This window comes from Fundulus heteroclitus, chromosome 12 (genome assembly GCF_011125445.2).
Source record: "Fundulus heteroclitus isolate FHET01 chromosome 12, MU-UCD_Fhet_4.1, whole genome shotgun sequence".
Lineage (NCBI taxonomy): Eukaryota > Metazoa > Chordata > Actinopteri > Cyprinodontiformes > Fundulidae > Fundulus > Fundulus heteroclitus.
In genome coordinates, this window is record NC_046372.1 from 7945644 (window position 1) to 7958257 (window position 12614).

The 12614-nt window shown below is 41.2% G+C and overlaps 1 protein-coding gene across 2 annotated transcripts in view; it reads left to right on the forward strand.

The window, feature by feature from the left end:
• Positions 1–12614, forward strand: part of aopep (aminopeptidase O (putative)) — an 82707-nt gene that overhangs the window by 22676 nt on the left and 47417 nt on the right. For both annotated transcript variants that reach the window (XM_036143873.1, XM_036143872.1), the window contains 2 exons: positions 5830–5892; positions 6976–7062. In XM_036143873.1, the coding sequence (XP_035999766.1) occupies positions 5830–5892; positions 6976–7062 (150 nt within the window). The remainder of the gene's footprint in view (positions 1–5829; positions 5893–6975; positions 7063–12614) is intronic.

A 12614-nucleotide genomic window follows, 5' to 3' on the forward strand; every position in this document is an offset into this window, starting at 1 on the left:
TGTTGATATGATGTCACGCTGTACCCATTTTTTTTCTCATTGTGAACGTTATGGACGATCTGAGATGATTAGTTAAGATTTAAAAGTGTTAGCTCATCGTTTTTTCCCCCCAGAATATTATTTTCCTCTGTCCAGTGATGGACTGGCATCCTGTTCAGGGTGTAACCCGCGTCTCACCCAATGACCACTGAAGATGGGCACCAGCCCCCCACGAACCTGCATGGAAAATCTGGTATGGACGATCAATGGAGGGATATTTGTGTTCCCCTGACAACAAAAACACAAAAAAGCAAAACGCTGCCACCTCTCTGGCTCCAGACAACTTTATTTGACCTCTGTGTGTTAAACTGTATCTAAAAATGTCAAATCAAAGCTTTTGTTGGAATTTGACCACCCCAAATAAAAGTACCAAAGTTCCCAAACTGTGCTATAAAGGATCAACCTTTAGTTTAGAATATGCCATTCCTATTTAAGAATCAACATTTTAAAATAGAGGTGATCTAAGTCAGTCCAGATGCCACAAAAGCAATAAAATGCCTCTGAGGAATGACTCTCTAAAAAAAGAGAACTCAATCTTTGCATCGCAAAATAAGATCCAAAAACTCCTCAAGCAGTAGTCAAATGCTTAGAATGTTATAAACAGTGCAAGAAAACATTTAGAAATGAAAAATGTTGTTCTTTGATAAATATGGCTTTCTATATGGAAACACGTTGAGGAAACTTGTAAATTAATAGATACCCACAAACACAGCACATGAGGTTCAGCAAACACAAAAAGTTACTTCCTAATGCTAAACATGAATGTAAACAATTTGTTTTGGCAGCCAACGCAGTGTGCATGTGCAAAAGATGTGTACCCAGAACACTAACATTCAAAAGGTTAGAGATACACAACATTAGGCCAACTTTAGTTTAGATTAACCTAGATTTTCCTCATTCAGTTGTTTCCTTTCCATGAACCTGATGTCCACACTAGACCTTTACTGCCTGGCATAGAAATATAATAGCATACCAAATACTGCATGCATGCAGTCCTTTGCGATTGCGTTGCTGTGCATGCGGATTATGATAAGATATGTTGTGCAGCACTGCATTGGGTCTATTTCTTGTACTAAAACAAAAAACTCTGCCAGCTCAACTCGTATGTTAGCGAGGTCCTATTATGAAAAAGTTTTCTGCTTCCAGTGCTTGATCTCTAAATTTGGGTGTCTGCCAACTCAAAACCTCAGAAGGAACCCAGACTTGTCACTTTTTTTTGAGCCCTTAAGGTTCAGTGAGCTGTTCAGATTTACAACAGAAAATGGATGTCACTTCTCCTGCTCAAAGGAGAAAACATCCTGCCTTCTTATTTTTATCTCTACCAAACTTTTTACTCTTTAAGTCACGCCACAACGACCGTACCTAAGAAGCGAATAGTCCAAACTGTCTTTTCAGTTACCTTCTGTTTTGAATAGATACACTGATCAGAGTTTAGAGCTTATTTGCAGACTTTATAAAGCTTCAAGCTGATGATATTGATTTTTCTGGTTCTTTTTTTGTGCTGATTCCAATTTCCCTTTAAGAACCATAATTAACGGCATTTAAAATATTTTCCCAACTTTAGATTCCATGAGTGGTCATTAATTATGTAGGTTAGAAGCAAGGTCACACAGTTGGTGAGAGAGGAGCTCCTGCAAAACAGTGTTGTTCTATTTTAAGACAAAGACTTAAACTATTACTGAATGACATTTGAGAGTGTCTTTAGCATCTTATGTTAGAGATAAGCAACTATACACTAATTGACAGTCTCTGTTTGTAATCCCTACTTAACGTAGATCCTTTGACTCGGAAATTTCCAAAAAGGTGCCAACATGTCCAAATCCAGCATGTTCTATGACAGACAAAGGCTGAAAATGATAAAACACATCAACTTTGCTGTTTTAAGTTTAGCTTGTCTGTTCTGTTTAAAAGTAGGAGCTTGACAGAGCAGCCAGGGTGTCTGTAGAAAAGCAGTTTCCTTTTAAGTAGTTTCTTACGCGTATTGTGCTTCATTTTGAAACAACTCACTGATCATGAAAACAGCTAACTTTCTTACTTTAGTAACTTTTATGCCAAATTTGGTCTTTCTGACTCACTGATCCGAGGTCTGGGACTGTCGAGCTGATAATCAGCCAACTCAGGTCACCAGTCTATACTTCGGTGCACCTTTAAATTTTTATTGTCAACAACAGATTATGATTAGAAGCTATTTCACATAGCTTATTAGCAAATGAAGATAAGAAATGCCTTTATTATCCCGCATCCCTCAAAGCCAAAACAAGTAAACTTAGAAAGAGCTTCTTCCCTAGAGCTCTGAGGGCAATCTGCAGTCCAACACTTTAAAATCACCTCACTGTTTTTGCCTTCGTTATGTGTAATGTGAACTGTAATGTGAACCGGAGTACCCAAAGAGAAATTTCGCCACAGTGTTCTATTCATTGGGGAACTTCGGTTGTGACAGGGTGACACAGGCAAAGTTAGACACCATTTTTAGTAATGAAAAAGAACAACAAGCTAATCTAAAGTTAATTCTAAAGCAACAGAGAATGACCTTGAACAGAAAAGCCTATATAAAAAAAGTAAAAATAAATACCAGTATTGCACAAATACAGATGGCATGGCACGAAATGGCTGGTAAATATTCAAGTAAAACTGCAGAAAAACAGTGTAGAAACACTTTTATATTTACAGAACAATATGAGATAAGATAATACACTGGACTGGTAATTCTCTAACAGTACTTTGTTAGTGATTTTTGTTCCATGTAGAGTTGATCAACCTACAGGTCATTAGTCACTCAACTATGTACCCGAGGTGCAATATTTTACCAGTGTGGGTCTGGTAAATACATGATGTCATCCACTTTGTCCTAAAATGAGGGAGTAACACCATGGTGGTTCTATTTGCTCTCTACATACGATCTACTTCAGACACTAGATATGCCACAAATTACAGTTTTGAATCCAACAGTTGACGTGATTTATCGGCGCCTTGTTTGTTGAGGGAACACGAGATGAGACCTGTAGATGTCGTCTAATATTGATCCACAAGAGAAACACTGCACAGGCAAAGACACGGCAGCAGGGTGTTAGATGTTGACAAAGGGCTTTCTGTCCAGAGAATAGCTGTTGAGATCCAAGCAGCAAAAGAGCTATGTGTGGTATCCTGTTACACAATGCCAATTTACTGCCTCAACACTCACTACATTCTATACTGCCCACTCCTACACCTCCCTCTCCCTCAGTACTTCTGATGCTGCTGGAGTACTTTTGTAAAAAAAAAATAATAATAAAAAAGTCATGGAGAACTGCTCAGGCATGCAGTTATACTAGTGAACCATGTGTGTGTGTGTGTGTGTGTATGTGTGTGTGTGTGTGTGTTTGTGGCTATAGTAACTTTGATAGCTGAAATGTTGCACAAGCATCTGCGTGGGAACATCCGTGATGTGTGTGTAATGGGGTGAGGATGCTTCTTCCACCTTGTTTGTCTGAGTTTTTTATGAGACAGTAAACGTACACTATATTGCCAAAAGTATTCACTCGCCTGCCTTGACTCACATATGAGTTTAAGTGACATCCCTTTCCTAATCCATAGGAGTTCAGTATGAGTTCAGGATGATGTCAGTCCACCCTTTGCTGCTAGTACAGCTTCAGCTCTTCTGGGAAGGCTGTCCACAAGGTTTAGGAGTATGTTTACGGGAATTTCTGACCATTGTTCCAGAAGCACATTTTGAGGTTGCATACTGATGTCGGACGAGAAGGCCTGGCTCCTCAGTCTCTGCTCTAATTCATCCCAAAGGTGTTCTATCGGGTTGAGGTCAGGACTCTGTGCAGGCCAGTCAAGTTCATCCACACCAGACTCTGCCATCCATGTCTTTATGGACCTTGCTTTGGGTACTGGTGCACAGTCATGTTGGAAGAAGAAATGGCCAGCTCCAAACTGTTCCAACAAAGTTGGGATCATGGAGTTGTCTAAAATGTCTTGGTTTGGTATCACAGTTCCATGCTGGAATTCACTGACCTCCTGAGAGCGACCCATGGTTTCACAAATGTTTGTAAAAATAGTCTGCATGCCTGTGTGCTTGATTTTATACACCTGTGGCCATGGGAGCGATTGAAACACCTGATTGCAATAATTTGGATAGGTGAGCAAATAATTTTGGCAATATAGTGTATCTTGAACCCATACTCTACTCATTGTCTCCTTAATTTCCCAACACCACCAGTACAGACATAATCGTATTACAGGTGGATTTCAGTAAATTATTTAATCAAAAGTAAATGGCTTATGGTTAAAGGGAACCCACTGTAGAGTATAACATAAGACCAATAAAATAAAAAAAACACTTTTAATATAAAACTGTTATGTTATGGCTAACACCGTAATGGGGGAAGATGAGGAGGTGAACGCTGGCTAGACAGGACAAGTTTGACATCCTCCACAAAGAGGGTAAGCCCAGAAAGGTCATTAAGCGACCAAGCTGTTCAGACTGCAGTATCTAAGCATATTAATGGAAAGTTGTGTGGAAGAATAAAAATGGAGCAGGAAAATAAAGAGTACAAGCACAGCTTTGGAAGGATTGTGAGGCAAATGCCATTCAAGGGTTTGGGAAAGTTTCACAAGGCTTGGAATGCAGCTGGAGTCAGACCATTATAGTGAATCATTGCTATGATTTCTTTCCTTCGTTTATACTGCCTCTCACTAGCAAATGTGTATTCGCACACTTGAATATCTCAGGGCCTGTCTGGTTAGACACCCAAGCAAATTACTCAATTCTGCAACTAAATTATCGTATGGTATTGTAGACATCTGTCTGACTTTTTGACTTGAAAATGAGTCCATAAGCTGCTAGGAACTACTGTACATGCAAGCTTAAGCCCCCCCAGGAAGTGTTGTTGTTGCTGCACTTTTGCGTTTCGTTTATTAATCAACATCCACACAAAATCTAAGTTGCTTGAGGTCCAGTGTGACGTTTTCTACGGTCAGGGATGATTTTTGGGAGCCAGGTCGTCTGCTGGTGCTGCTCCGCTGTGCTTTCTCAAGTCCAAAGCCTGAGCAGCCATCTAGCAGGAAAGCTGAGAGCACTTCATGCCTGTCACTGCTGACAAGCTTTACGGGAACTCCGATTTAATTTCCCAGCAGGACTTGGCACCTGCCCATATTGCCAAAAGTACCAATACCTGCTTTAATGACTGTTGGTCAGCAAACTGACCAACCAGGCACAGGCGCTGGATCTAAATCCCTTGGATAACTTATGGAGTATTGTCAGGAGGAAGATAAGAGGCAGCAGACTGGGGAATGTTAATGAGCTGAAAGCCACCATGAAATCAGTCTGGTATTAAAACGTATCGGAAAGCCGCTGTATGGTTAATGTACTGTGTTGAAACCTTGAGGCGAGACAGCAGAAGGTCTGATCACGGCTCCTCTCTTTCTGTGGGTGTTTGCTTCACCGGCGTTATGTTTGCGTGCGTAATCACAAATTATTGAATGGATTTAAAAAAAAAAAAAAAGAGAGAGAGAGAGACAAGAAGTGAGGTGACCGCCAGTTCCACCTTTCTCCTTGTTTTTCCTCTCCTTCCCTCCCCTTCTCGCTCTCCCTCCGGAGTCAAGAAGAGAGTTTCCGTCAGAGGAACAAGTGATAGCGCACCCACCTTCTCTCCCTCTCCTCCCACCTTTCCTCCCTCCCCTTCCTGCTTCGCTCAGTCTCTCTCTCTCTCTCTGCCTCTGCAAAGCATTCCTCTCCGTCCCGATCACACCCCCCCCCCTCCTGCCCCCCGGCTCACTGCTCTCTCCTTCTCCTCTGTCGTTCAGTGGCTGCGTGAAAGGAGCGCCGTGTGGTCACAGGCGAGGCTGGTGGAAGAAGTCAAAGCAGAGGTAGGCACTCACTCCTCCGCTTCTCTCCTTTTCTCTCTCTCTCGCTGTCTCTTTCTTCTTCCCATCTTCAGGGAGTGGCGGACAGTCTTCAGGAAAAGCTCTCAGAGTGGAAATATTGCACATGCTTGATATGATTATCATCTGATTTCCATCAGTCCTTCTCCTTCACCAAGTTAACCCCGCTTCTTGGCTCCTCACTCCTCCCTGTCTTCATTTCTTACCTTTTTTTTTTAAATTGTTCCCACTTATTTCACAATGTTTCGGTATTATCTCGTATCTCTACCTCTTTTGCACTTTGTTTACCTCTCTTTCCCCCATTCACTCCCTGCTTCAGTCTCTCCCTCTCTGTCTGCCTCCGAGTGCAGTGCGACACGCACACACACACACACGCGCGCGCGGCGCTGTGCATCTGTTGCGTGTCGTACTGTGCTGCCTATCAGATTTCCCATAATGCTCCCATGTTGTTCTTAATTGCTTTGCCCATATTTTCACATCCTCACATTTGTCTTCCCGTAAGAAAAGATAAAATGTGCACTTTCACTTACTCTGAAGCACCAAATAGGCTTTAACGATGGCAATTTAAAAGTGATCTATCGTCTGTATGTCCTATTGTTAGTTGACTTTTTTGTTTTTATTCTAAATCGTTTGATGCTATGCAAACATATTTTCTCTGAAACTCGTGATGGAGATTGGGGAAACTGAAACCTGCCGTGCTGTGTTTTATACATTCGTCTTAGCTAGTTGTTTATGTTAGCTTAATGTGTTTAATAAGTGCAGAAAAGTCGGAATGAACGCAAGACTGTTTTCCCTGTGTGCATTTTGTGTCCACTTTACAGTCTGATGAGATTTCTGATGGCTCAGACTCTCCTGTAAGCTTTACCTGAAGTCTGAGAGTCCCCCCCCCCCCATTGAACATGAGTGCTTTTCTCTTTGTCTGATGTTCCACTCTCACCTTTATTTAATCTTTGTCATCTTTTTTTATCCTACATCACACTGTTTCCCCCCCCCCCCGGCTACTCTGTCTCTCCCTCCTGTCTTTTTCCCGCCTTCACCTCCTCACCCCCACCATCATCTCTCCTGCAGGTTGTAAAATGGATTCTCTCCAGTCGGAGTCACCAGGCGAAGGGCAGAAAGCGGAAGAGAACAGAACCCAAGGTGAACTACAAAGAGGTAGGCACTCTGCAGTATTAAGTCCTTTATCCCCGTCTTCGCTCTACTTCTTACTCTTCAACGTGTCCCACTTTTTTTTATCCTTTCAAGACCTCTCTCCTCCCTAACTTTAAACGTTGCTGTGATTTTTTTCCTCTTTTTTTTTTTTTCCTTCGGACTTCACAGTAATTTTGTTTGTCGGACAACACGGTTATCCCCAATTCTGTTTATGTGTTGTGTCTGAGAGGACATACAACCCGGTACTTTTACAGTCTGTGTTTATGTCCTGTCCTCCGTTGGTGTGTGTTTAACCTTTTAAGAGCTTGTATACATCACATACTGTGTGTGTGTGTGTGTGTGTGTGTGTGTGTGTGGGGGGGGGGGGGGGGGGTCATGGTCAAAGTGGATGTGGTGTCTGTGTTTTCCTGGGGGGAAGGTAGCCACCATTAAGGCTCTTTTTTTTTTCTTACAGAGTATTTTGAAGTATATATTTTGTAAAGTTATTGTCTGTAGTAGAAAAAATGTTGTTTCACTATGACTTTGCATAAAAGTGAGTACATCCTCAGAGCAGTGAAAGGCTACCAGCCAGTGAGCCTAACCCCAAAACCATTTTAACAGACCTTAGCAGTTCAAAACAGCCCAAACTGGCTATTTTATTGAGCACTGCCATTTTCACAGTTCAGTTCAGTTTGTTTATGTAGTGCTAATTCACAGTAAATGTTGTTTTAAAGCTCCTCATGAGAAAATGATAGGTCCAGTTTATATACAGATATAAAGTTAATGTCCAAATTGTTAATTCCCTTGGCAGGTTTAGATTCAAAAGAATCTTTTATTTTGGCCAATATTTTTTATGAATGGAAGTACTATTAACATTTTAAAGTGGCCCAGTCAGAGTCCCATCTTAAAGGTTAGGGTGATGGCAAGTAGGCCTCCTACAGTGAAATACTTAGAGTTCTTGGAGCTGAATATGAAAAAAGCTGGCCAGCGCCTAAATGCTTAGATGCTGTAATGCCATTGAGTGTTTTTCTACTGATTATTTGAAGAGGTAATATTAAATATGCCATATTTTGTATACATGTTAATAAAAACGGAGAAAATATATATTTCCCCCCCATACATTATGCCCCATGTACATTGTTCTGAGGTCTATGGAGGGATGTTTGTGTCATTTCTTGTAAAAAAAAAAAAAAAAACTCTTTTTGGTTGAATGAACATAACTTTAAACCTAAGTATGCTAGAAGTGTGACTAAATTTGTATGTAATCAAGTAAATGGGATCATATGGAGAGTTTTGCATTCTAGTTTCATCCTAGTTTATCAAATTAAGTCTACCGCAAAACAACTGGTAATAGAAGATTTCTGTCCATGAAGATCCAGCCACTTGCATCAAGCTGCTAACATCGCAGCTATTTCTGCTACAGAACAAGCATGTGGTGACAATGGAGAGGAATGACTCCCTTTTAACAGGAAGAAACTTTTAGGAAAACTTAGCTCATTGTGAGCGGACATCAGCGATGACTGACTCTGGGTTTGCGATGACAGCGTAGATACACAAAACACATTTGAAGGACTGATCCAGGAGTACGGTCTATGCTAAAGAAAAAGTGAACAGATTTGATGCTGCAGTAACTGTTCTCTTGGCTTCATCTAGGAAAAAACACAAAACTCGGAGGTTGTAAAATCTATGGGAAACTGGCATATAGATACTGGCAGTATTTCCCTCTGTGGTTTCATCCAGACAGACCAAGTTTTATCCTCTATAGTAAGAGAAGTCGATTAATGTGTTTTTAGTCAAGCGATGGCTTGCTTTCTGAGGGAAATGACGTTGTTTGAGGCTGCTGCTTTCACCTGATTGGCTAATCATGAGACCACTGGGGTAGCTTTCCAAATGACTACACGACCTGAAGAAACACAGGAAACCACCATCTTTGACAGCTTTTTTGCAAAAATGGGCAGCTTGTTGCAAAATCCGGAAGTTGTTTCCAGTCTTGAAGGGAAATGATGAGCAGAAGCAGGTCAGCCACTGTTTTCTTTAGCAGCAACATTTCTCAGCTGACAAAACAGCAGCAAACTTAAAGGGATCTTGTGAAAGTATAAACCAGGGTTGCTGCAATAACTGTTTGCAACCTTGACTGTTCTTGAGAGTCTAATCAATGGCTGAACATAATCTTTGATATATTTTTTTAATTTTCTTCCAGCCACAGTAGACATTGTGACCAAACAATAAAGTGTTACCCACGATACTGGCAACTGAAATGTTATAGTTAAGCTATATAATGTTCTTGAGCAAAAACAGTTGTTTAAAACGAGCACGGTCTTGTATGTTGATTCATTTTTATGCCTGGGAATTTAAATTAAAGTTGTAAATTTTAGGAGAATATCTCACCATGTCTGCCACTAACTTTGTTCGCCATAATTAAACTGTTTTTTTTTTTTTTGTGAAATGTCTTGTCTTAAGGTGAATTGGATCTCTGTTTACTGGTGTAGAGCTTCTGCTGGAGGACAGAGAAGAAAGCTTAACAAAGATGGCTTTAAGATAAAATCCAGTTAAAAAAAAAATAAAAGTCCCATGTTCAGATTTGTATGCAAGATGAACTCTTCATGCATGTTTGGTTTCCAGCCGATAAGCTTGTCAGCATTCTGATGTTTTCTGTACTTCTCAAATGTCAGAGAACGTCTCTTAAAAATAAAAATCCAAACTAACCCTTTATGCTTAGCCTTTATTTCCTCTGAGATTCTCTTACCTGTCTTTCCATACTTTTTGTTTAAAGTTTTAATCACCAGATAAAAAGGCGAAAATTCAGTGGAAAATCTGAAAAAAAAGTACAGTTTTGCCTGAGTGTGTAGTGTTATTTAGGAATCTCAGGAGACAGCTAATCCCCTCCACCCACTAATCGACACACACTCGCACACGCCTGCATCATTAATGAACGCACACTGATCTATAAGCCACCGAGGGCCAGAAGTCATTAGCGAGAGTAGAGCGCCTTTTATATATCACTCGCAATACGCTCTGATGTTGTAAACTGTTGGAAACCTTTCCAAAACCACTCATCTTTTTTTCTTCTTCTTTTGTACGGCACATTTTATCTCATGAATAAGTTAGGCAAGCACTCCTTGGTGTCATGAAATAAAATCTTGCCTAGACAGCTGCCTTTTTAAGATTTCTTCTCTCCCCCCCCCCCCCCCCCCTCTTGAACACAATGTACTCAAGCTTAGAGCAAATGTAATAAGAGAAATATAAAAAAAAAGATCATTTAAACACGTCTAAGCTGATTCCTAAATCCATTAAGCGTCTCATAAAATCTCATGTTGGAACATGATGAGATTACCTTAAATTCCTGAGTTTGCTGTGAATGAAATGCCGGCGCAGGCCCCCCCTCGGTTTAAAAACCACCTGATACCTAAATGTCTGGCATATTTTACAACACACACACATATACACTTACTTCTAAGCGGCAGCTAAAGGGCCCCTTCCTGTTGAGGGGGGGTTGCTGAAATCAGTCTCATGAAAGAATAGCCAATTACTGTCCACTTGGCCATACACAATAGTGAGAAAGAGGAGGGAGGCGCAAATGGACAGACGAATGGAGCGGGGGGGCTGGGAGGTCCGCGTTTGAAGTAACACCATAAAAGCCAGTCTGAAAGGAAACACAGAGAGACCCCCGCTCCCTCCCCTGTGGACCGACCCTCTCCACTCTCCTCCCCGGTGTCCCCCTCCCCTTCTTTTGTTTCTAGGAACAGTGAGTGCCCCATGGATGGACCAGGTGTATTTTATATTACTCCTTCATGTACTTCAAACGCCCTGACAGCCCTGTTCCTGCTCAACTCCCTCTCTCTTGATCCCCCCCCACCTCCCCAACACACACACACACACTCCATCTGCCAGCCTGTTGCAAGGTTTTAAATCAATTAGCAGAAGTGATCACAAACGGCAATGGAAGGACGCTCAAAGCGAAAGAGGCAAGATGGTATAAGGAGATGGGGGAGAAGAAGTTAGGCTATAACAGAAATACATAGAGGGAATTATGATCTCTTCATAGAATTTTGGAAAACAAAGGTCGTTAATGGAAGTTCGGGGAAAAAAGAAAATTGCTTGATGATGACGACGCTGACGTGGAAAACCACAGTTAATATATGAGGAGACATGCTTGTGGACGCATAATGAACGGCAAGCAAGGACACTGGTGGGTTGGTGATTGTGAAATATTGTAAGGCCAAGAGTCGGTTACAGGCACAACTGGGAGAAGCACATGACACACGTATGATTTACTTTTCTTCTCCGTTCAATTCGGTTTATTTATACAACAACCGCTCCCAAGAAATGTCATCTCAAGGCCCTTTACAAGACGAACAGGTCCAATTCTTATCCAATTACATCCAATCCAATTCGCTCCAGATGCAATTTGAATCTATCCAATTCTTTTCAATGCAATTTTTACTGTCTAATTTAATCCACAGTGTAACACAATACAGCCAAATTCTGTTATTATTTATGGGCCATTGATAAAAAGGTACGTATCTAAGGAAGCCCAGCTGATTGCATCGAGTCATTGACTTTGCAGTAATCCTTCTTCCCAGGGCCATGGCAGCGGTGGAAAAGGAACCACTCCTTTTTAACAGGAAGAAACGTCCAGCGCAATCAGGCTCTTTATGAGAAACAATATTCCGTTATTGGCTAAGGGTTGAGACGACAGGAAAGGGAAATATAAAAAAAACACAGAAGAACTGGATAGAAGTACGTTTTGTGGGGGGAAAAGTGGAAGGTGAAGGTGATGGCAGCAATAGCTCCATAAACGACTCTGTCCAGCAAACAAACTCAGCTAAATACAGAAGCACTGGGTGTGTAGTACTTTGAAAAATAAAAAAAAATGTGATTACACCAAGGTAGTGGCGGTAATAACTCCGTCCAGGAAATAAACTCAAAATGGAAGCAATAGGTCTGGCAATGATTCCATGCATGAAAGACAGTAGCTTTGAGACGGCAGTACTTTCTATGTGATAGAAAAAAACAAAAGGATGATATGAATTCAATAGCAGTCGTAGCTAAGTCAACGGCTCCATCCAGAAAACGCAGCTTAACAGAGAAGCACTGAGCAAGGAGTACTTTCTATGGAAAAAGAAACCCCTGCAATAATTGTTAGTATTGCCTACATTGAAAGTAGCAGGAGAGAAAAAGCTGATGAGGATAGAAAGGTCAGTGAGTTCCCAGCATGCTAAGCCCATAGCAGCATAGCTACAAAGATATATCAGGGTAACATAAGTTATTAGACTCGTCAGGTGGCGTAAAAATGGTTCGAAAGAGAAGGAAAAGATGGTAAAATAGTATCGTGCCTTGAGTGGATAAGTAGACCGAGTCAGTTTTGTATTTCTCACTAATGATGTCGGGGGCCATTAGGAACACGCACGGACCTGCACTCTCACAGAGACCTGTATATGCACTCCATAGTAGGTTCCAGATACCCCCCACAGAGCAGCCTCAGATCTGGTCAATATCAGAGAGCCAAAGTTTATTACCAACTTCCCCTTGTATCAGTTTCACTTAACCTTATTGATTAACAGGCATTGTAGCGT